At 46.1% G+C, this 24,250-nt stretch overlaps 2 protein-coding genes and 1 long non-coding RNA gene across 4 annotated transcripts in view; 1 reads left to right on the top strand and 2 right to left on the bottom strand.

Moving 5' to 3' along the window:
• The window catches only part of mapk14a (mitogen-activated protein kinase 14a), a 36,188-nt gene extending 29,934 nt beyond the window's left edge, over positions 1-6,254 (bottom strand). The window contains exons 1-7 of one of the 2 annotated variants that reach the window (XM_019860806.1): positions 5,851-6,254; positions 4,509-4,638; positions 3,310-3,368; positions 804-915; positions 672-701; positions 500-547; positions 279-393 (exon numbers count right to left, since the gene is read on the bottom strand). In XM_019860806.1, the coding sequence (XP_019716365.1) occupies positions 279-393; positions 500-547; positions 672-701; positions 804-915; positions 3,310-3,368; positions 4,509-4,638; positions 5,851-5,969 (613 nt within the window). In that variant the 5' untranslated portion in view covers positions 5,970-6,254. The remainder of the gene's footprint in view (positions 1-278; positions 394-499; positions 548-671; positions 702-803; positions 916-3,309; positions 3,369-4,508; positions 4,639-5,850) is intronic. The other variant, XM_019860805.1, reaches the window with a different exon arrangement.
• Positions 6,255-6,626: 372 nt separating this feature from the next.
• elapor1 (endosome-lysosome associated apoptosis and autophagy regulator 1) lies at positions 6,627-24,184 on the bottom strand. The gene is made up of 22 exons (XM_019860803.1): positions 23,886-24,184; positions 18,657-18,777; positions 18,402-18,582; positions 18,084-18,231; positions 17,880-17,960; positions 17,653-17,758; positions 16,505-16,654; positions 15,556-15,644; positions 15,173-15,353; positions 14,818-14,946; positions 14,000-14,090; positions 13,772-13,877; positions 13,563-13,700; positions 12,892-13,167; positions 12,360-12,536; positions 12,115-12,259; positions 11,183-11,276; positions 10,789-10,890; positions 8,877-9,003; positions 7,976-8,154; positions 7,340-7,505; positions 6,627-7,251 (listed from the first exon to the last, which is right to left on the bottom strand). The coding sequence occupies exons 1-22, from the start codon at positions 23,955-23,957 to the stop codon at positions 7,162-7,164; spliced, it is 2,949 nt and encodes a 982-aa protein (XP_019716362.1). The 5' UTR covers positions 23,958-24,184; the 3' UTR covers positions 6,627-7,161.
• LOC109510478 (uncharacterized) lies at positions 7,505-9,040 on the top strand. The gene is made up of 3 exons (XR_002167129.1): positions 7,505-7,920; positions 7,994-8,142; positions 8,934-9,040. It is a non-coding gene; the product is annotated as an uncharacterized LOC109510478 (long non-coding RNA).
• Positions 24,185-24,250: the final 66 nt, after the last annotated feature.

Here is a 24,250-nt window from a genome sequence, read left to right as displayed (position 1 = left end):
ATTTTGTGTCATGGAGATTCCCCCCCCCCCAAAAAAATCATGGGGGAAAACCCTGGGAAAAAAAAAAAAAAGTGCATATTTTGTTGCAATCACAATATTGAGAAGTGGAAAAAAAAAACATCGCAATTAAGATTTCTCAAAATTATTCGACCTAACTCAAAAAAATAAAAAAAAAAAAGGCTAGCCGCTCAACGTCACATTTGTTAGAGTATCGATACAGCGCCGTGATAAATCGTCATTCCGTATTTTACGACGTGGATGTTTGATGGCGTCCCTACCGGTCATGTTGTAATGCATCCAGTTCAGCATGATCTCGGGGGCGCGGTACCAGCGCGTGGCCACGTAGCCGGTCATCTCGTCGTTGGTGTGCCGCGCCAAGCCGAAGTCCAAAATCTGTGAGGCCAAGTCGGGGGGGGGGGGGGGGGGGGGGGGGGGGGGCTCATTACACACACGGATTTGCCTTTTGCTTCATTCAGATTATTGCTGCGCGATAACGCACCTTCAGCTCACAATCCTCATTGACGGCCAGGTTGCTGGGTTTCAGATCCTGAGAAGAAAAAAAAAAAAAAAGATTAGTTGTACGAGGCTACCATTTATGTCCTTTAATATTAGTCACTCATGCGACGGGAGAACGTCCCGGACTGAATTTGGGGCAAAGTCGTTGCACTCACTCTGTGAATGATGTCCGCCGAGTGGATGTACTGCGGGGAGACACAACGGAGATGATGTCCATTAATGCGCAGGGCCGCTCGAGTTCAATTCACCGCTGCCGAGGATTATAAAACGAACGAGGGGAAACTCACCTTCAAGCCTCTGAGGATCTGATATATGAGGAACTGCACGTGGTCGTCTGTCAGCTTTTGACATTTCACAATGTTGTTGAGGGCCGCGCCCATTAAATGAGTTACGAGGTACCTGTGGCGATGAAAGACAGATTGAATGAATGCTTGGACAAAATGCCCCAAACTGGTTTGCAGGCTGCTCTTTCTCACACAAAAGGAATGTCAACAAATAGACAAAATGATGCAAAACTAATCATTAAGTACCCCATAAATCAACGTCCTAAATCAAATGTGTCGAGATGCTACATTACAGGTGAAGATACTGTGAAATATTCCAAATATATAAATTATAGCAATTTAAAAAAAAAAAAAAAAAGCCATCACTAAATAAATATATAAATAATATATAGTGGGTCAAGGATGACGATGGTGAAAGCGCTATATAAATCAAAAAAATAAATCAGCATGTATTGTATTGTAATATAGCACCTGATGCAAATATGCTGCGTTAAAGACACAACGGGTAGATCGTTTCATATGACCTGAACATGATCTATTCATACAGTCGATTAATTCATTGAGCGGCGCAACACTCGGCTGCGCCAGACTGGAAATGAAGGACATTTCGAGAGCTCCCCGTCACCTATAGAAAGCTTCTCATGGCGGATTCTGTGAAAAGCCTCGCCCCAGGCAGGCTATTTTTAGCGCTTGCAGAAGAGACCCGACAACTCCTGCATGCCCATTTAACTCTTAGCAGAACATGCGGCCGCAGTCATAAGACCTTGATTAACTGCACAGGCCATCTTTTAAAGGAGCCATCGTCGATTTCATTGCTTTCGATCTGAAAGCGTGTCTTAAAAGACATGTTCGGTGGCATGCGTGGCTCAAAATGCCCGAAGGATCAACACTTCCGGTGAACTACCCCCTATATGCATTTTTTTTTTCTTTTTATCTGTGGGACCTATCATCATCGATTTGCTTAAAAAGTCGTCAAATACTCTTTCTGTAATGTCATATGATGCCACAAAACGGCACTAAAGCGAACAGGGAAGCAGGAATCGGTGTCAAGGAAGTAGTTCAGAGTGACACATCGTGATCGAAAGCTGTTTTTCTTTGACAGAGGAGCTAAGTTTCGCCTGGGTTGTTATTGGAAATGACGGCAAGTCTTCGGCGCATGTTTAGGTTTTTCTTCTACTGGGTGGATATTTAATGTTCAAAAATCAAGTCATTTATTCTTGACTGCAATGCAAAGATGAGTTTGAGGGCAGGGCCAATTACCAATTTGACGGTCTGTCGTCGTTAAAAAAGAAAAAAAAAAAAATCAAGGTTTCGATCAGTGCTAACGCTGGCTGCCGTCGGTTATGAGCTCAATTCATTTTGGAGGGAGATGTCAAAGCAGGGCACAACATGGTTGCCATGAGACAACGCACACACGGATGCCTTTTTGTATCGACATATTTTTCCGGCATGTTTCTTGCAATGGTATAGAACTGGAGGGTTTTAAAGGGTGAATCTGCCCTACATTCTGCTGGACCCGGTTGCGATCGCACTACATGTAGCGGTCATCACCTTTTCATATTGGTTTTAGATTTCATCCGTTCAGACAAATGTCTCTTCTCCAGTTAAGACAATTTTTTTGACCTCCCGGACAATTTGAGGCTGGCGCTTCGGCCCAAAGTCGGCGCTGTCGCCACTTCCTGGTGTGACGTATTTAGAAACAGCTACAGTGTGTATGTGATATTGTCTTTATAAAATACAAAGATGTTTGTTTAAGTAGGTAGATAAAACAATCCGGGTGTAGCCTACACCGGGACAGAAAGAGACCGGGCTGCTCCCTGGACTCTCTGGAGGAGGTGGGCAACAGCAGGATGCTAGCTAAGCTAAAAGCTATGATGGACAGTCCCTCCCACCCCCTGCAGCCCGCCCTAACAGCACTGTAATTCAGAGGATCCGACACCATACCGTCGCCATCGGCAGAACTCAGAATGTGTTTTGTCCTCTTTGGTTCCGTTTTTGAAATCTATCCCCGTTGTGTTGTACTCGCCTCGTTTTAGCTAGCGATACGTCCGTTTGGCCCTCAGGTCCGGCATCCAGCTTTGGCAAGCTTCTTTTCGTTTGTTGCTCGAATGGCCAACAGTGAAGCGCTGATCCACTTTTTAGGCTACATTTCGCTGACTGATTGCTTACTCATTAGCCGGCCAAACGTTCCCATACACGCGCAACTGCTACGAGGCGTTAGCTTAACGGTGCGTACGTAATTCACGCACGTGCGCTCCCCGCGTTGATACGTCACTCGCACGGCGACGTGAGCGCCATACCAACGTTCCTCTCTGACGACATTATGCTCTGACTCGAATGAAAAAAAATTCAGTCATTTTCAATGGCAAATTCACAACTCAATTCAAGTCACCGCCAAATTCATGCAAAGCTCGAATCCTTGGTTGGTTGATTACGGCAGAGATGTGTCATTGAGACACTTAGGTACTCTTGGTAAATTATGAGGGGGGGAAAAAAATGAACAGCTTACACATCTGAGAATTCCTTCAGAGAAGTGGCAGGGCTGAAAACGTCCAGGAGGCCAATCACCTGCAAATACAAGCGTCCAAACAAATCAACAACACAAGGCAAACAGGGAGGGAAGTAAGGCTGGTCGATATGGCCTCAAAATAAAATCTCAGGTTTTGGTCACAAAATTAGGCTCAAATTCAGTGGATTTGCATTAAAAAAATGTCAGTGTCAAGAGTCCCATTTTGCGGCTCATACAAACACAATGAAAGGCAAGACTGCGAAGATGCATGAATGTGGCACGACGTGCAGGAAGTATTTGGGGCTCATCTTATTCCTCCATCGACAACTTTCTCGGTGCTTGCCCCTCTGTTGACATGCGAGCACCCCCCACCAGAATTCCAATCAATGAGACATGGCAATAGGCAGAGAAGTAAGGTTGGGAGGAGGTAGAAACGTTTTGGACAAGTGTGATCATGTTGCTCTATGATGTCATTTCATGGGAACACATACGAAAAATAACACCATGTGATCATAACATTACCAAACGACTCTTAAAAGAAAAAAAAAAAAAAAAAAGTACTCGCCTTTAGCTCTACTTCAAAGAGCCACTGCGGATTTGCGTATTCCGGCAAGCGTCGAAACAATAATGACAATGTGCCTGAAAGTGTCAGGCGATTCTCTGATGAACGACACTCTTATTAGTAGACACAGTTGCTGTCTGCACGTTACTGGACGTAATAATCTGGCAATGAAGCGTCACATTGTGTCGCTGTCCTTGTTCTTACTCGCTGATACGAATCTATTAAGGCTTGCGGTGAATGAGGTTAGCCTGTAGTCATTAGCTTTTGGCTAACAACATATTTGTCCTCATTTTCAACCCGTTTGAGCAATGTGACTCGTGAGTTTTTTTTGTGCTTAATATCAGTAACAAGTAGCGGTGCGAGTTTAAGCATTCTACAAAGTTGGCAGCTCCAATATCTATAGTATGGATTTCACTTATGGTGGGCGTGGTCTGAAACATAACTGTCTCGTTGGAGGAGGGATTGCTGTATTCAAAATGAGTTTTTTGAGGGATATTAGAAAAAAACCTTTCAAATTGTACGATATGGTTTAAGCTTTTTGTCTTCCAACGTTCACATGCTCAAAGTTCCGCAGAAATCAATCCATCACCCGGGCTTACAACATATACGGTGAGGAAAGTCAAAGCAGCGGACTCACGTTTTCATGCTTCATGTGCTTCAACAAGCGGAGCTCCCTGTAGGTGCGCTTGGCATGGATGATGGACTGAAAGGGTCTGGATAGCTTCTTTACCGCCAATTTTAGGCCGCTCTTCACGTCGTAAGCAGAACTGTCGGAAAACAAACATTAGCGCACTGCCCTTGACAATCATTTGCAGAAGGCACACCAGGTGAGAAAAAAAAAAAAAAACCCCGAGCAAGATCAGCAGGAAACGTCAGGTCACTGTCTACACACTAAAAACGTCACCGCTTCCGCGAGCTAACCGACCAGATTGTGTGAAACCACAATGCACAATATTGAAGTCTGAGATTAATAAATGCAATCATAATAATGAGGCAAGTAATTACATTTCCTTTGATTGAGGAGAAAATGATCAATTAATTCTTTTGGTTTTGAAAACATCACAGTGGATTAGTAACATCTGGGTCACAGTCAAGCTCAGCTCTGGCCATCTTGTGCAGAGTTTGCATCTCCTTTCCATGCTTAAGTGTGTTTCTTCCCCTGCCAAAGGTGGGTCAACTAGTTGTTACAATGTTTACAGGGTGTGTTCAATAAAAATACATGGGAACATGTAATTGTTTATGTGGTATTAGTTCAAGCAGACTGTTTATCTTCTGTAGTGACTTAGATGAAGATGAGAACACTTTTTTATGACCAATTCATGCAGAAATCCAGGTCATTCCAAATGGTTCACATCCTTTTTTTTTTTAAATTGTTTGATTGTTTATTGGTGTATACATGCTCCATGTACAGCACTTTGTATACAGCGGTGGTTGTTTTAAAGTGCTCTATAAATACAGTTCAATTGAGTTTTTCTCGCGACTGTACGTGCCCTGGCACTGACTGGCAGGCAACCAGCCGTCCATTGTTTGTCAATACCCTGTACCTGACCACAATATCATTCTTGCGCTGTATTAAAGCTATTTCAGCCCGCAGAATGCGCATTTGAATAAATTCGGAGCACTTTATAATCAGGGCATCACAGCGTCCGCGAGTCAGGCTATGTGACGCCAACCTACGTCATCATTGCAATAAAACAACGTTCAACGTTACAATTCTTACTGCGTCAAGTTGTTTGAGCGCGCATATATATCTATATCTATCTATCTAGATAGATATATATATGTGCGCGAGCATGGTCAGCGTTTCATTGAAGGTAAAAGTTTTCTGATAACTAATGCTATCTGTGAAGACGTGCTAACGAGCTTTAGCACGGCGAACTTAGGCCTCGTCGAAATGAATGGGCGGCGGAGGAGTGGGAGTGGGGGGGGGGGGCAGCAAAAGTTGGGTAGTACACTAAAAGCAGCATAAAGTTGTTTACCAAACGGATCCGTACGCGCCGGAGCCGACCGGAGACAAGTTCTGATAGCGCTCCGGGACTTCCCATATGGCTTTGTTGACTTCCTGCAGGTAAAACTTGGGTCTCTCTTTCTGCGACATTGCTGCCGACCACCGGACTGACCAAGTCGACTCACTTTCGTCCCGTCTGCAGCCGGACTTCAACTTCCCCAAAACTTACGAAACCACACTCTAAGCGGGCTTTCTTTATTTCCTCCTGACCGTGCGACAACTTGAAAGTTCGCCTTGTCCTCTTGCGAAATGTTGCAAAATCCCCGTTTGATTGCACGTACAGTCCTAAAACGTTCACGTTGTTTTCGACGCCTCCAGTCGCAACTCTGCCCCACTTGCAACGCGGCGCCAAAGCTCGCGAGAACAAACGCAGGCCGAACGTGACCGAAACTCGCGCTGCGTTCAATTGTCACGCTGATTGCGGGAGATCGAAGAAACCGCATTTCAATGCCGAGATACCGCAGTGAGTTGATTTACGACTCGAATTGGTTCCATGACTGTGCTTGAAATTCAAATCACCGATCTCACTTAAACCTTTGTCATTTAAATTAATGGGAATGCAATCGATCCATTCCAACGCAACAAAACACACACACACCACTCCACTAAAATGCATTGTAAAAGTTGGCCATTTGGCTTCAAGGGCGGATGTAGTTTGTGTCGAGTTATTGGAAATGTCACGGTTGCTGAAAATATCTTTGAATTCTAGAATGACTTATATACAGTACGCAACAAAATAGATACCACCATTTTGATGGGATTTTATTGGGAAAGTAGAAGGCACAAGAAGGTTTCAAATGAAAATATCAGGAGCAACATTTGCCCTCAAAGCGAAATACGATCCATTTGACATATTGTCAAATCATACATCATGACATACATGTAGGTTGCCAAATACAAAACGGCTTAGCCAATTACAAAGGACAAAAAGACAATCAAAAAAGCAAACTTACACAACTCCCAGTCCAACTGTAATGGGAATTATATTATTATTGTACAATATTCAATGTTCTATCAATTGTATTTCTGATTCCTTTCCCGCTGTTTTCATATTGTTCCATTCCATACGGACGGGTCACTGTCCAGCGTTGCAGCCCTCGAGACAAACAAGGCTTCATTCCAGGTGCTCACATTTTGATGGCTACACATATCTTTTGGAAAGCTTCAGTCTCGCATGAACTCGGATGCTTCCTGTAGCCTGAAGACGCAGCAGTACACGCCGCTCCCTCCATGGACAGTAAGAAAAGCATTCGCCAAAAGTGCTTCCGTCAACCCTTTGCGTTTACGCCTCATCGGAATCGCCCTCCTCTTTGTGCAGGAGGCGGCTAGATGACGACTTCAGGGGCACCGAATCGAATCCGTCGGATGTCCTCTAATCGAATCAGAAGAGAAAGATTGAAGCAAGGCGTCACCCACCCAGCATGCGAGTGACTACATGTCGGGGGGATTGACTGACTGACCTCACGCGAGTATGCTTTCATTTTGGTCAAGAAGGATTTGTGAGTGATATGGATGAGGTCGTCCTCGGCGTCCTCTCCCTCCATGATGGCGCAGCTGTCAGCGGCGGGCAGCTCGCACTCTTTGCCCCCGGAGCTCATCATCAGCTTGGAGTACTTGTACTCCAATCTGGAGGGGAAGAAGAAGAAGAAGGAGCACAAATCACACCTTAATACCGCTTGAGAAACTCCGGAGTGAAATTTCAGAAGGAACCTAAAATGTACAGAATGACTTTGACTTTCTGTCAACTTTGAAATGCACACGTTCATGTGTCAGTACTTTTTGCACGGCTGTTCTCAAACAGCGTTTCATCCCTGAATGGCCAGATATATTCGACTTTGGTATTAATTGGTCATCTTCATCACACGGTTGACATTCGAGGGGGCCGGTACCAAATGGGCCACGGCCCGGTATTGGTCCACGGACTGTTGGTTGGGGGACCCCTGCTATAGAAGACTACCATTTGTCGGAATCTGGGTCAAATTCGGCCGAGAGTAGCTTTATTTGCTGTGCGGACCCCGACAGGTGAATACATGCTCTTAAGGTACTCCTGAGAGTCTCCACCAATACCATGTCAAAGTCAAAACAAGTTGTCTCACTTGCGCGTCTTCTTCCAGAAGTAACAGATGAGGGTGACGAGCAGAGCGGCGGCCACCGTTCCCGTGGAAACACCAAACTTGAGCCAAAAATCCAGACTCACACAAGCGCTGACAGTCTGGGCTGGGAGAGCCTCTCCTCCGGCACACCGCAACGGCTGCTGCCAGACGTACGTCGTCCTCTGACAAACCACAGAACCAAAATAACACGCACACGCACACACACGCACACTTGGTCAACTATTTGTATCTGAAGCTCACATCAGCATTGCCTCCATCCATTTTCGGTTGCGCTTGTTCTCATGAGGAAGGGCAACCCTCCATCCATTTTCGGTTGCGCTTGTTCTCATGAGGGAAGGCTTGTTCATTCCCATGAAATTTAGAGACATGGGATTTCAATTTGACTGCTCGGCTTGCAAACATCACTTGACCAAACTCAGAAAAAAGGCGAGGCGCGATTGGCCGTCCCCTGAGCCCCGCGCGAGCAAGCGTGAGGCCATTTTCAGTCGACAGCAAGTGGCAAAATGGCCGCCCCCGTGAGATGGAAAAAAATGGGGGGCAGGGGATCTTGTTTCTTCACTCATATTCCACAACTGTACATTATTTGCAGAGAAAACGTCTCAGTTGACTTCCCTTTTAAATCACTTTTTTTTTTTTTCCAAATTCTTGAAATGTGCCTCTACCCGTTTTGGTTTGTATTTGAAAGTTGGGCTTAATTCGCCTGTTGAGACTTACTTGACTTTTGAGTTCCACGCCCCAAAATGCAATTGATCGTGAAATGTCGCCGTGACGTGTTTGTAAAAACATTTGGGCCATCGGTCGGACACCGGAGGGGCTTTTCGATCTCAAATTCCACGGCCCAGTTTGTATTCCTGAGAAATGAACGGGCAGGCCTTTGTCCTACCTGTATTCCTTGTTCACAAGCGCTGACAATCTCTCTGTAATTATGTTTGGTGCACAGCGGACACGCATGCTGACTCTGCCAAAGGAAGTGGAAAGAGCAGCCATCGCACGTCCCCTCCGAACAGTTACTGTCGAAGAGAAACCAAACAGGGAGATTTGTTGGAGGTTGATAGTATTTGGTCAAAATAGGGCGGAGCTACATGGCCTTCAAATCAAAGTCTCCCAACCTTTTACCATCTGATTTCCAAATTTTACTCAGACCCCCCCCCCCCCATTTGCTTTGCGGAAAAGCAAATGACAATAACATTATTCCAAACAGGTTGTGCTTTGAGTTTTTTTTTCTTTCAGGAATTTGCTTTATTTGTTGTTTTTTTCTCCCCCACCATTGAGACACGATAACATCAACTGAGATAAGACCATCCTTTTATACTTCTTCAGAGGAGAAATTTCAGCGCGACAGCAGATTGTTAAAACAACAACACATGAGTAGAATAAAAATACACCTACAAACTGCAATACAAAACGTCTTTTGAGCGATAAAGCAGCATATGAGATTTTTTTTCTTTGAGCTGCAGATAAAAACGGCTGTATCAACTTTTCCACAGATAGTATTTGAAATGCAGTAAAGAAACACACCTGCTCTCGGCAGGCGATAGGGCCCAAACCCTGTCGTGACTAACTTGACGCCGCCCTGAAAATATTTCAACCGTAAGCTATGATCCCAAAACACTAGACACTTAAATATCTGTTCCAACCAATTTACCTAACACGTCAACTAAATGGCTTACAGATGATTTTATTTCATTATTTTATCGGGCCGAAGAGTCCACAGCCCAGGCTAAAAGTAGAGTCCCAGTCGTCCAGGTCATGCGCAAAGGTAGATTTCAAAGCAACTATTTATTATTTATTTTTAGTTTTTGGAAGACATTCCACCTTTAATCCTGAAGGCTTCTTCACTTCTAAATTCTAGGTGTGGAGTCCCTCTATTTATACCGCGGCACGTGTCTTCCCCGGGTGTGGTTAACAATAGCGTGTTGTTGTTGTTGTTGTTCATTGTGGTTAGCATGCCGATCGCACCGCACCACCGCAACACACCCACCGCGGCAAAAATAGAGGGGACTCCACAACTCGAATTAAGAACTGAAGAAGCTTTTTGGATTTGAGGTGAAATCTCTTCAATACAAGAGCAGTAGAGTTAGTTGCCTTGGCTCAACATTTGCGGAAGCCATGCTAAACTTAGCTCTTTCTAGACACGAACCGTTGACAACAATTAGCCATGGCTTTGGCACCATCTACCGGCATTGTAGGGCGTTACAGAAAGCTCACCCCCACCGCTATTTGCAGGCAATAGGGACCAAGCTCTGCCGCAAACACTGAGAGCAATATATATCGATATCGATATCGATATACGGTTTATAGAAATATAAAAGCACTGCTCATCAGCTGAGAAAGGCATTGAATTATGTAAGTCACAAAAAAAAAAAAAACAACCCATTGCTTTAAAAAGTTGTTTTTCTCCTGAGCAATAAAGCCAAATGAATGAACTGGACGTAAGCTTATGTTGTATTATTATTTTCATTTTATATTTGAGCATTATATTCTTTTGTGTTACAATTACCTAGGTTATATTCCGTTTAATCATTGCTTAAACAAGTTTATGTTGATATTATCTGATTGGCTAAGGAAACCAGGAAGTGTTTTGTGTGACCGGGAAGAAGGTGCGTTTTCATTCATTCATTCGGAGGTGCAGACATGGGGAAAATAAAAAGCTGCCTTCAAAGGATTCCATCCCTCCTTTTGCCCATTTTTAAAGTAGAGCTATCCACTACAAAATGGTAGAATCACCCAATTCTACATAAAAACCCACCAAACCCTGCTTGAACGAGTGAAAGTTGGACCACTTCAAGTGATACCTGGGCAGCGTGATGTGGTCAACGGCGCTCATGGCCGGCTCGCATCTAAGCCTGATGGTGGCTGAGCGGCCTCCTTTACACGCTTGCGTTGTCTCAGTGGACCTGAGAAAGACGACAAAGTCACTTCGGATTTTTTGATTTTCACCCCGAACAAACCAAGCACCACACTGGATCAGAGGCATTACAGTAGCCACGGCAAAGAACGTGAATGACTTGATGTATGGCGTATTTCAAGGGTCCCGGGGACGCTTCGCCATCAATCACGGGAGGATTACGAGTGCGTGCCCGTTCCCTCACAAAACTGGGGACACACCCTCACACTTTTGTAAACAGTATAGCGGGGCTCACCAACGTGACTTCAATGCGCAGTGTTCAAGGGGCGCCTAGAACTTACTTGTAATAGAAGATAACATCCGGTAGGCCAGACGTGGGGGGGAAGAGCCACGGCGGAGAGGAGATGTTCGCCAGGGCCGTGTCCGTACTGACGCCTTCAACAAAGAGCAAGCGTGAGAAGGAGAATTCCCGGCTTGAAAATGAAATGGGGTGAATGAAAACACCGACACGACCGCTGCACGCCAGGGAGGAGCTCAGTTGAGCCTGGGCTATAAGCATAAATTAAGTCAAGTCTTTGCCACGTGTGGATCTATCTTCTCTGCCACACGTTGACTTCAGATGTGTTTTTTTTTTCTCACATTTCAAGTCATCTGCAGCCCATTTATTTTCAAAGGGGAGTGTCGTAGGGTGAGTTTGAAACAATATGAAATTCATGACGAAATGAAAATCTGGGCGTTATAGATGCTCCCAGGCCAACCCCCCCCCCCCACAACATGGCGGGAAAGCACAACGTGAAGCTCCTCAACTCACTTCAGCAGTTTTTTTTTTTTTTTTTTTGCACTAAGATTACACAAAGCAGTACTTTGAATATCAGACAGGGCTTTTGTGTCAGAACAAAGCCAAGTATTGCTTTTGTGTCATTCTGTGACAAAGAAAAGAATCGTTTCGAAGAACAAAATCAGCAAAGTAGGAATGTGCAGAAGAGCACTACATATGTACGGTTTAATTTATTAGAATTGCATTTGTAGAGGGGGCGTCAATTGTTCATATTTTTGGTTGCGTTGTTCGGTTTACTGTGTAAAATGGGAGTCAAAAATGTCATGAAATGGCGAAAATGAAAGTAGCAATCGGTACTTTTTTTCAAGCTGTAAAGCAGCGACATACACGGCAGCGTCCTCATGCTGCATTTTTGGAAAGTGAGGTGAAGACGGTGTGTTCCCCCCCCCACCCCCCCGCCCTTTCGACTTCACTCAAAAGCACATGAGCGCATACCAACGAGAGTGTCGCCAATCACGATGGGCTGCGACGCCACCACGTTCTCATTCCTGATGTCCGAGGGAACCACCAGGGACTGGCACACCTGACCTCGGACCGCTTGGCCGTGCTCCGTCACGTTGTCCACGCAGGTCGCCGGGCCCTGCAAAGCCCAGAAGACAACGCGTGAAGCGGGACGGATACGGAACGGCCAAAAGGGCACCGAGGGCACACCCAGGAAGCGCACGGGTGCGGCGCCTCACCTCTTTGCCGCACAGGGCCACGCTAAAGTGATGGTAGTAGCGCAGGCCTTTGCTGGTGAAGCGCGGCCCGCTTTGGAAGGAGGTGACGTTCGACAGAGGGGAGAAGTCGTAGTGCAGGAACGCGCCGGATGTCGTCTGCACTTTGGCCGTGCAATCACTGAGGCAGGCCGTGTATGCCTGGGGAAGAACGGAAGATCAAAAAATAGATCTGATATGTTTGCAGGATCACAATCGGGTCAAATTTTGTTGAGGCGCTTTTTTTTTTTCTTTTGCCGAGTTTAAAAGGGAAATGAATGTGTCTCTCTGTGCGCTGCGATTGGCCAGTGGAGAGTCGAGCGTGTCCCGCCACTCGGCTCCAGCTCAATCGCCACCTTTTCCATTTTCTATTCTCCTCACCACGACAGAAATGGCGCGGATGGATGTTGCGCGGTGCGATTCCTTGTCTGTACAGTTCATCAAGTTTGGAAAATAAGTTGCACCACTTGGCGGTGGCGCTGTCATGTTCACAACGGGGGAGAAGCAAAACCCGAACCTGGTTGTTCTTGGTGTTTACGCCGCACGCAAGGCAGGCCGGCTCGCCGCTCGGCCACTCGGCGGCGACGATGGAGTTGGGCGGGCAGCGCCGGCACGTTCCCTCGGCTCCCTTCTCGCTGACCAAGCGATGGCCCGGCGGGCAGGGCACGCAGGCCGAGTTGTCGCCGGGGCGAGATGTGACGGCGCACTGTCGGCATTTGGAGGCCACGCCCCCCAGAACATTGCTGATGTGAATGGAGAAGATCTTCGCCGCGTCGGTGCTGAACCGTTTCTCCTGAGAGGGGTGGGGGGGGGCACAGTTTCATTCCATTCATTTCACAAGTTCTGGGACAAGCTTAAACACTCGCAGATCCTGCCCTGCTATTAGAACCAGATTGACCCCACTTTTTTATTTTTTTTGGGGGGGGGGGGGCAGGGGTTTCTGTTGTAACAAGCACAAATCCATGTGACCGAAACGCAGCTGACTTGACATCCAAACCAGTGCGAAAATGCATCAGGCTACTTCCTTTTCTGTCACTTAGCAACCAGCATCACATATGGGCAAGCTTGCGTGTACGTGTCATTTCCTATCCCTTGATCATCCCCCCCCCCACCCCCCCCCACTGCATTTGACTCCGTTTCTGAATCCCTGCCTTATGAGGTCAAGAAAGTGATTCATCAAATCCTGACCGCTGTGGAGTTGTCTGTTCGCTGAAAAGTCCAAGTGAAGCTGACGGTGGCGTTGCTCTGAATGAGGTACGAGTAGGACTGCTTCCCGTGGGTGCCCTTCCACTGCTCCACCGCCTTGTTGTTCCACCGATTGAAACCCTGTCAAGCCAAACGTCGCTGCGTAAAACGGCCACCATTGTTTTTTTAACCATCTGTTTGTGACATCGTACCGCCATGAATAAGAAGACGCAGTCTGCCGAACACGAGGTCTCAAAGACGAAGCTGATGCGAGACAGTTCACTCGACTTGCCGTCTTTGGCCAAAGACTTTGGCAGCCTGCAAAGATCAGAATCACATTTAGTAGCCAAGTAGGTCAAACACACAAAGATTTGACTTTCCCCACATACAAGCCGCCCGGAGGAACATAAACAAAACGATGCCACCCGGCGGAAGCTCACCTGTATCCCGGGACAGTGAGTGTGAGCATGAGGTAGTCAGAGTCTCGGTCGCTGGGAGTTGTGTACACATACTCTCCGGCCACCTCCCACGCTATCATGATGGCAAAGAACAACAACAACAAAAATCTGAGATATCACCTGTAGCCCTAGTCCAGGGGGCGGCAACCCAAAATGTTGAAAGAGCCATATAGGGCAAAAAAAAAAAAAAACAAAAAACAAATAGGTCGGGAGCCACAAAAAAATAAAAGCTTACTATAAAACTTACAATGAAGGAAACACATGCTGTATGTACTGTATGTAGGAGACTGGACTGTCTCAGAATTGTTTGTTATTCATTCCTTTGTTGTGTGTTCACAAACGCCCCCATAGAATTTATTTTGTGATTTCCTCGCTTGATTTTTTTGTTTTGGTGCATTATTTTTGCTTTTCTTAGTGTCATTGATCATGAATTTCCATTTTTCGGAGGCTGTCTTTGAACGCCTTTCGAGTCGAACGAGAAGAGAGAAGGCGCGGAGTCGGACGCAGACGTGTCTGTGTTTGTCGAGACTGTTAAAAGCATAAATAAAGTGTACGTTTGAAAAAAAAACAACACCACAGCTCTCCTTTTTCGGAGCTGCAACATGTATCTCTATCTATTTGAGCTATATTAGCCGACGATCAAAATCTTTTTCCATTTTCAAAAATGTTTAATAAAGCTCCAGGGAGCCACTAGATGTCGCTAAAGAGCCGCATGCGACTCTGGAGCCGCGTGTTGCCGACCCCCGCCCTAGTCTCTTTGTTTTTTTTTCCTCCATATATGATTCGATGCGTTCACTCACCAGTGCGGTGCACAGAGTCATCCAAATCTGTCCGTAGGACAGAACTCTTCATGTTGCTGGGCAGCGTGTTCCACCATTTGTACTCCAACCCAACCACCGCTTCTGTCCCGACGGGGCACTTTTCACAGACTGTCAATCAAATGTGAAGATCACTTTAAGCCAGTCCAGTATGGATCTAGCTATCGATGGATCTAGCTCTCTTTATCGATCCAACTAGCTAGCTAGCTAGCTAACGCCGCCAGTTCATCCATCCTTCTGTCTTGCTAGTCAGATTGCAAGCTAGCTCTGGTATGTATGGATGGATCTGTGTGTCTATTCACCCAATCATCTAATGAGGAAGAAAAGGAGTGTCCACCTGTTCCATTTGAGTAGAAATTGTCAGCGCAAGCTTGGCAGGTGGCCGAGGTGTTGCTCACAAAAAACCCCGGGTTGCACGGTGGACACGTTTGCTTCTCTCCCGACGCGGGCAGCTTCACAGACCCCTTGGCGGTCTCGCTGCAGATTTTTGGCTCAATCCATTTGTACATCAGCTGCGTCTGAGGCACACGGCATACATGCAAACGACTCATCAAATAGTTCAGCCGAAAGAAAACGAATGTGCAACGATGCTTCTTGGCATAACTTGTGGCATTTGGTCAGGTTAGGTAGATCGAGCTGGCGTCCATCCCGACCTCAGATCTTTCTCCGTAAGTGGGCCTCAGTGGGCTGCGGAGCTAAGTTTGTAAATGACGAGTGTACCTTTCCGTGAGCATCACAGGGCGTGTGCGTGTAGAAGTAGTCTGTGCTTGTGCACGCCGGTCTCACTTTGCAGCTTCCCGATGAAGCCTCTGCAAAAACGCCAAAGGGAACAACGGCTCAGGGCGGCACGGTGGTTGACTGGTCATCATGTCGGCCACACATTGCGGGGGTGCGGGGTTCGATTCCGGCGCCGGGTACTCCGGTTTCCTCCCACATTCCAAACACATGCATGGCAGGCTGATTGAACACTCCAAATTGTCCCGCGGTGTGAGTGTGGATGGCTGTTGGTCAATGTGTGCCCTGCGAGGGGCTGACAACCGGTTTAGGGTTCACGCCTGCAGCCCTCATTGAGATAAGCGGATTTGAAAATGGATGTATTTCGGTAGTCCTCCATGAAAGGAGACAGATTATCTTTGTGTTGAATCAAAATAAACCTGCTCGTACTTTGGAAAACAACGACCAACATTTTTTGCCCTTTTTCTGACAAGTTACAGGCCGGTCATTGAATCTTCATTGTTATTTGTGCAATTTCTGCACGATAATTAGAATTAAAGTCCTGTTTTTTTTTTTTTGGTTTGTTTTTTTTTTAATTACTGGAAAGGATTTTTTTTTTATCTGACTCATTGATTAATCAACACAACAATTGATAGCTGAATCAATTATTTGAATAATCATCAGCTCAGACCCGGAACGAGCCACTGCGGCGCCCTACGCGATATTTTCTATGGCGCCCGCCTCCACTGGCAATTTCCAAAAGAAGTTGAATGATCGACATTGCCCTTAGTTTATAAAACAGGACAAAACTGTTTCGTTTCAGGGGTTCAAAAAGTCAACGATTGCCATGGCATTGAGGGGGCCCACGTGGTCCTTAGCAAAAATTCTCCCCGGTAAGGGGTCGTCGCTTTGAGAACTCCTGATATGAAATGCAAGCTGAGTGTTTGGAGCGTACTTGCGTATTCATCAGGCTCGCACGGATGGCAAGCGGTGGCCCCCTTGTTGGAGTAGGTATCGGCGGGGCAGGGGGCGCAGCGGGCGGATCCTGGCTTGGCGCTGTGGGTGCCCGGCTTGCAGTGGAAGCACTCCGATGTGTAGGCCACCCCTGGAGAGAAAGGGGGCAAGCCCACATCGTGGAGATTTGACACCGAACACAAGCGATCATCCCCTTTTTTATTTTTTTTGGAACAATTATTTGTTTACAGTGAGCCCTCGTTTATCGCAGGTGGGGGGCGGGGGTCCAAATAGAACTCGCAATAGGCAAAATCATTGAAGTATTCAGCAATGTAACCGCTCCAAAAGGTTTTCTTCCGAGTTTAGCGAGTTTAGAAAAACTTGATGAGTTGACCAATGTTCAACAGCTTTGATCGCCCACACATCCATCATTGCGAATGACCACCATATTTTGGGGTGAAAAACTCTGACCAAAATATCCAATGACACAACGTACAACATACCGACAACACAAAACACACATTAGTCATGGCCTCGTCCCGTTTCGCCTTCTCAACAGGAATTTAGGAGTCATGAGAAGAAATCGAAACTCTTTCATCTCTTTCGTCAAACGGGCGTCACTCCGAATCGACTTCCTGCCACTCAATGCGACCCTCAAAAATAACAGCAGGGAGCACAAGAACCGAAATAAATGTGGAAGCTTTGTCATTTTACCATCACGTAGAAAGGGGCATTATTTTGAATAACGACACTTACAGTCAGCTTCATTAGGTTTACAATTATTGGACAATATAATCCGGTCGTGTAGAATAAAATCAAAGACCAAAACCTGCTTTTGTTGCAAACGTCAATTTGGCAAGCTGTACAGAGACTGTTGACGTTGGTCTCCAGTCCCTTAGCCAATCAGGATTCAGAACACAATGCACTATTTAAAAAAAAAAAAAAAAAAAAAAAAAATTCACCCAAAGAAATCTGTGAAAAATCGCAAAGCCCTGAAAGGCGAATCGTATTCTAGCGAGGGTTCACTGTACTACAAAGAAATGCGTCTTTGCTCCTTTATCTATGCCAGCAATGTGAACTACGAAATACTCTTCCACCATTCATCGCAAAAGTTGCTGGCGAACTCGTCCTCCGATTTGAGTGACGTACCGGAGACGGCAATGTTTCGCAACAGCACGGCTTTGTCCGCCCGGCCCCGAAGAGTGTAGGCGGTGGTTCTCCAGAACAAAACGTTGTTGCCTTTGTTCAGCTGGACCTGTAGCAAGCGACAGCGAAATCATACACCGTGACGACGCCAATCGCTGAGATTCATAAGGTGCCTTTCGAGGATAAGATGGCGATCGACCCCCCGGATACGCTTTGCAAAGAGTCCAGACCTCGTGCTGGCTCCAGTCACTCTCAGAGATCTTCATCCAGCGGCTGGTGGAGTCCGTGGACTGACATTGGTCATTTTGGACCTGACGGGGACAGAAACCGTTTCAAGAACGGACGTGCTAAGGCGAATCTCACAATGGAAATGTTTGCCAAAGGCTGACATCAAACGGACAGAATGAGACCGAGCTGCACGCTGGTCCGCTTACAAAGAACTCAAAGTAGATGCTGCTGTCGGAATAGGAATAGTCAAAGGACACGCGCCCCGGTTTCTTCAGGTCCACGGAATACGACAGCGTGGCCGTGCACTCGTCCGTGTTTGAGGCCACGTAATCGCCCATCGGTGTCCAAGTGGAGCTGGAGAAAGGAGCAGATCAAAGATGGCGTATCCGGTCGAGAATGAGGCTCTCTTCACCATTAACGGACAGCATTTGCTGTTGTGGAAACGGTGACTTTTTAAAACCACAGTAAACATGAAAAAAAAAACGGGATTTGGACCTTGGCGTAAATATTCCCAAGGCACTCACTTGGAGCAGTTGGTGTGGACGCCCCAGCTGTCGGCGTTGACCCCGAGCGTGACGAAACCCGCGGGCAGGCGGTCCCACTCGTCGAAGGCCACGCCGGAGCCCAGCGAGTGGGTGCCGGCCGCGCATTTCCGGCACAGCTGAGTCCTCATGTCCAGGAACTCGCCCTCATTGCAGGAGAAAGCTACCAAAGGAAACCAAAATGAACGTCCGCGACGTGTTTGTTCAGCGGACAGAACATCAGAGCTGGACACTCACTGCACTGAGTGCCTTTGACTGGATCCGGGAGGCCGGTGCAGGTTTGGGGCTTGTTGGGAAGGGCCACCCTCCAGCGAGAGCCCAGCACGTCGCACTCGGTGTACTCGAAGTGATAATCTGACTGCGGGAGTTTGGGGGGGGGGGACAAACAGGTGGGCTATTCATATCGTTCTAGGAAGACGCACGCGCTGGCAAGGCGATTCGAGCGATGAATTTGAATGCCCGCGTGACGACTAGGGTTGTGCACTAATCGGAACGAGCGTGGAAAATCGAACACTGAATCTGAATTTTCGGACTCGGATCGGAACAAATATAACATTGCTAAAAAAGAAAGAAAAAAAAATTCCCAAGTCAATGCAACTGAATTTCTTGAGCACTTGAAAACAACCGCCACTGTCGACAAAGTGCCGTAGGTGGAGCAAAAAGAATTCATACCACAACAGATAAGAAAACAAGATATTCAGAACAAAGACAGAAGAAAGCACAAAAACAGTCAAAGGAAAAATCATGTCTCATGCTGAGTCAAAAGCCAAAGACTAAAAATGACGAGTTTGAAGACGAGTTTCAAAGATGGCTTGCGCAACGTTCAACAAAGAGAGGGAGCGGCAACGGAAAAGACTCCATCCCTTCTGAGCTTAGTCCTCGAAACATCTCAGAAGTGTCTGGTTGGCAGACCCGAGGCACCGGGCAGGTGCGGAGGTGCTCAGAGAGGTCAGGTGGGACCGGGGACCAATTTCAAGATTGGAAAAGAAATCAAAGGATCTTCAAAAGAACTCGAAAAAAGGAAGCCAGCGAAGGGAGGACAGAGTAGGAGTGATGTGCTCCCTCTTACGAGTACCGCTCAAGAGGCGAGCGGCGGCATTTTGGACCAACTGGAGATGCTTCATGGAGGATAGGCCGACTCCAAAGTAAAATGGCTGACAGTAATCCAGTCAGGGTGTGACAGAGGCATGAATTTGTGTTTCAAAGTGCTCACCAGAGAAAGGAGAGGCTTGACCTTAGCCAGTTGCCCAAGATGAAAGAAGCCCGATTTGACAACGGGTCTCCAGTCTAAGACCCAAGTCTGAGACGTTTGTCTTAGGAAAAGGAGCCAGGGGGGCCCAAGTCCCCAGGATGGGATGTACGAGGGTCACTGGGACCAAACGCCATCACTTCTGTCTTCTTTTCCTTGACATTCAAGATATTCAGTGCCATCCAAGCCTTGATTTCCTCCAGACAGGATAAAAGTTAGACTATGATTTTTAACTTTTTTTTTTTTTTGAGCCATAACTGGTTTCCATTCAAAAGTCAACACAGATGGCAAATCAGGATTTTGGGCGTGAGCCCGAGCTGTGAATTTTTGTGGCTTTCATTGTTTAAAACATGTCCCTGTTGATGCTCTGCACTTGCACTAACAACATGGCAATGAACACAAGAGAAAGCACCTTACGAATCCAATTCCAATGAGGTTGCGACATTATGTTGACCGTAAGTAAAATCAGAATACAACGATTCCCCAAATCACGTTCAACCGATATTTCACGGGTCTATTTTCTCATGCAGTTGTTGACAAAGAGGCGGTGACCCTTGGCCTATCTTTTGCTTGTGAATGAACGAATGCAATTGAGGGAAGCTCCTTTTGGAGCCAATCATGGCGGCCGCCCGTTCTCAGTTCACCTGCTCACATGTGGGACGTTCGCAACAGGTGTTTGATGAGCATTCCTCAATCTTTTTTTGCCACCTAAAATTCCAACTGGATGATTATTTGCTGACGACAATAAAGTTGATCAGGAGTAAGATGAAATATGTTGTCTTTGTGGTCAATTCAATTCAATCAAGGTTGAACATGATTTGCAAATCTCTGTATTGTTTTTTTTTTTTTTTTAATTGCGTAACACAACGCCCCAACTTGATTGGAATGGGCTTTGTAGAAAAGGACTCCCTTTTGACAACGTCACCACTTATCCACATCCTCAAGCAACTAGATTTCATAAAACGCGACTCATAAACTGGACAACGTGAGCATAATCATTTTTTACAGTACAAGTCAGAGGTAAGAAACAGGTTTTGACTTTGAAGATGAGGACCGGCCTTCTTTCCAAATAAGAGATTAGGCTAATATTTGCGAAGGAGCTCGTTCCGAATGTTATTTTAATCTTCCTTGTTGAGGGCGGCGTGCAAACGAACGCCTCTCCTTCAGCGCTCCAACCCCTTTGTCAACATCGGCGGTGGCAGCGGGGGCCGGCCGAGCTCGCTCTTTTATTTGTCCGTGGGGCCTTAATAGTACTTACTAGGTGACTGGAAAAAACAACAACAAGAGCACCTGCATGAATGTCATTTCGAGCAGGAGCAGACCGTTATCTGGCTGGCGGGATCCTGAGCCGAAGCTCATGAGACCGACTAAGCCTCGCGGGATTAATGGTTAACCGAAACACAGCATCAACAGCGGTGGGCGGGACCTTGGGTTTTCCGTGAGCCCGCGCATCTGTGGCTGCCAGGGAAGGCGAGGAGCCTAGCGCGTCGGCTCTCATGTTAAAATGCATCCGATGGGACACGTGCCAGGCGCTTTAAAAGGTCACTTGAACAAAAAGCTACAGGAGCAGCATAACAGGGAAAAAAAACGAAACAAAAACCGTAGCAGATTTTGAACAGCATCCTATAAAGAAGGTTCAAAACCGTGCTGTTATGTTAATATTCAGTGTAGTCATTTAAAAAAAAAAAAAAAAACTTGGTGAGGTAATGAAGCCAAAAAGCTTTCGGCAAAAAGTTGAATTGATGATTGTGTTAAGTACAAACAAATATGGTGGACAGAAAAAGATGTGGCTCTGTTGAGAATTCACCAATTTCATGTCAATTCAAGTTAAATGGCAGTTGGCACACACCCGTTGCCTCTGATTCACCCCATATCATGCTAAGATGTTCTAGTAGGCTTTCCTGACATTTTTACTTTCTAGCAGAAACCTCGATGGGTTTGCGCTAACACTGACCGCACCGCGACAAGAAAAAAACAGCCCAATAGTATGATGCTGCTACCGAAACGCTTCACTGCAGGTGTGGTGTTCTTTTCGTGATGGGCAGTGTTGCGTTGAAGTCAAATTTTCCAATCACGGAATGACAATTTCAACCTGTGTTTCATTAGACCGTTAACAAGGTCTCCCACACACATGTTAGAAAATCTGTGTGTGTGCGCGTGTGTGTTCATGCCAGAGGAAATTGTCTGGTCAGACAAGCAATTCTCTCAATCCGTTACGGCAACATTGCTTCCATCTTTCTGCACACAAGTGTATTCTTCCGGTCTATTGTCTTGTCAGCCGTCTTCGGGCAGTTAGCCTGAACTGCTTGCCAGCCAATCGCAGGGCAAGCTTAAGAAAACCTTTTCATCTAATTATAGCATCGGTGGCGTTGTTGCATGTTTCACCTTGGACGACATTTTATAAAGAATGAAAAAATGTTGTCGACCAATTGCGCTGAATGCAGTTCCGTGTCATGCCACTTCTCATGTACTGTACGTCACTTTTTGGGGAATTGGTCTTTTCCGCTCAATGTGGATACCTCGGCGATTTTAGTTCTCTTAACTTTAACTTTGCGTCTTTGATTTAACCATCAATTCAATATAGGCCTGGCCTATGAACATGTTTTCAAATTCCAAAACCCCACATGGCCTTTGTGTAAATATGTTAAAACATGAATAGGCCACGTTTGATCATGAAGCAGTTAATCATCTTTCGTGATGTGGGTCAAACTCACATTTCTTTTTTTAAAGTCAAAAAATAAACTATTTGATGAGCTTGCTCTTTTTCTTCATACACTTTTCATAGTATTTTTAATTGACAGAAAAGGCTAAAATTCGGGTAGAAGGCTCAAATACATTTATCTTATTTTTGCAACTAACTCATTCTCATACATCAACTCACACATACACACCCCTTATTTCACCACAATTAAAAGTCTGTACTTTTCAACTATAATTAGATTTGAATCATCATCCTATCATTGATACGTATTTTATCTCTCTCCAACATAGATCGGCTAGTGTACAGCTCATGAACGTGTAGCCCCCCCCAAAAACAAAAGAGTGAAGTACGTCGTTTCCGTAGAGGTGCACAAGCACCCTCGTAGACCAGGGGTCCCCAACCACCGGTCCGCGGACCGGTACCGGTCCGCCGGGCATTTGGTACCGGGCCGCACAGAAAGAACTTGCCTTATTTCTGTTTTATTTATTTCAGAACACGAAAGATGTTTTATTTTGAAAAATTACCGGATTCTCTTTTACATCCGTCTGTGTCACGCTTGACTCACGTCAAGCCACACTTCTCGGTCACGTGACCAATGAGGCTCAAAAACAAAACACTGAAGCCCGCAAAATGAGTAAAAATGCTGCTTGGAGATCACAAATGACAGCGGCCTTAAAAGTACGTTCGAAACAACTGGATCAAAGTTATGGCTGAATACTCTGAGATCGCCACATTAGCACTGTTGCTATTTCTGACATCCTACCTGTGTGAGGTGGGGAGTTTCTGCAGCAACGGCGACTAAAACAAAATTACGAAGTAGACTGGACATAAACCACACACTTGAGGTGTCATTGTCTCCTATTATCCCGAGATGGGACTGTCTGATTGCAGAAAATCAAGCTCGGGGCTGTGGTGAGTCGTCATTTTCATGCACTTTGAATTTGTCAATCGTATTTTGAAGGCATTAAACATTACCATAGCGATAAGAGTGTTGCGACCAGATTAGACGCTCCTTGTGTTTATTATTATATTTCGAAAACACCACAGTTTTCATGCAGCTCATACGATATTATTTTGTTGTATTAATTCGCCACACCTTAAATGCCCGTCCCTGAAAATATTGGCTGACTTAAACCGGTCCGTGGGGCAAAAAAGGTTGGGGACCCCTGTCGTAGACGATAAGCGAGTCGGTTGTGGAAGCATATGTTCACTTCCCACGCGCACTAACAGACGCGCAGCTATCTTTCCACCGGCCACTGCCATATGAAACAAATCATAAACAAGTATCGAAAAAGTTTGCACAGAAAACGGGTCATTTGCCTCTATAAAATAAGTCTGAGCTTAAATCTCGATCTTTTTTTTTTTTTTACGAGTTCACGCACGACTTGACAACTAACCAACCAGCCAACCAACACGATGAGACGTTTAGGTACACACGGACAACACAACTTCAAATGAAAAAAAAATAAAAATACAAATAAAAATCGAAGTCGCCCCAACACTAGCAAACTCTTACCTCTTTGCACATGGGCAAATCTGCGGAGGCGTGCGCAAAAAGGAAGCCCAGCAGAAGGCGTTGGAGGTGCATGGCCGCCTGCTGTCAGGGTCCGTGTGATGGAGGCGCAGGGTGGAGGACGACGACGACGACGACGGAGGCGGCCACCTCCCCCGCCCCCCATCCTCAGGTGCGGCCCTTGTTCTCGACAAACACTGTTGATGAGTCAGCGTTCACTGCAAAAGTGGCGAAAGGACTCAAGCTCTGAATGTAAAAGAGGGTAAAACGTCAACGTACCCCACTGATTCAGTACAAAATTTGATATGGACTTGATTGGAAAAAAAAAACAGGTTTTATTGACAATAGACCTACAACGGGGATGACAA

Source organism: Hippocampus comes, unplaced genomic scaffold (genome assembly GCF_001891065.2).
Source record: "Hippocampus comes isolate QL1 unplaced genomic scaffold, H_comes_QL1_v1.1 scaffold56, whole genome shotgun sequence".
In the NCBI taxonomy this organism is placed as follows: domain Eukaryota; kingdom Metazoa; phylum Chordata; class Actinopteri; order Syngnathiformes; family Syngnathidae; genus Hippocampus; species Hippocampus comes.
This window is presented reverse-complemented; position numbering and strand designations above follow the sequence as displayed.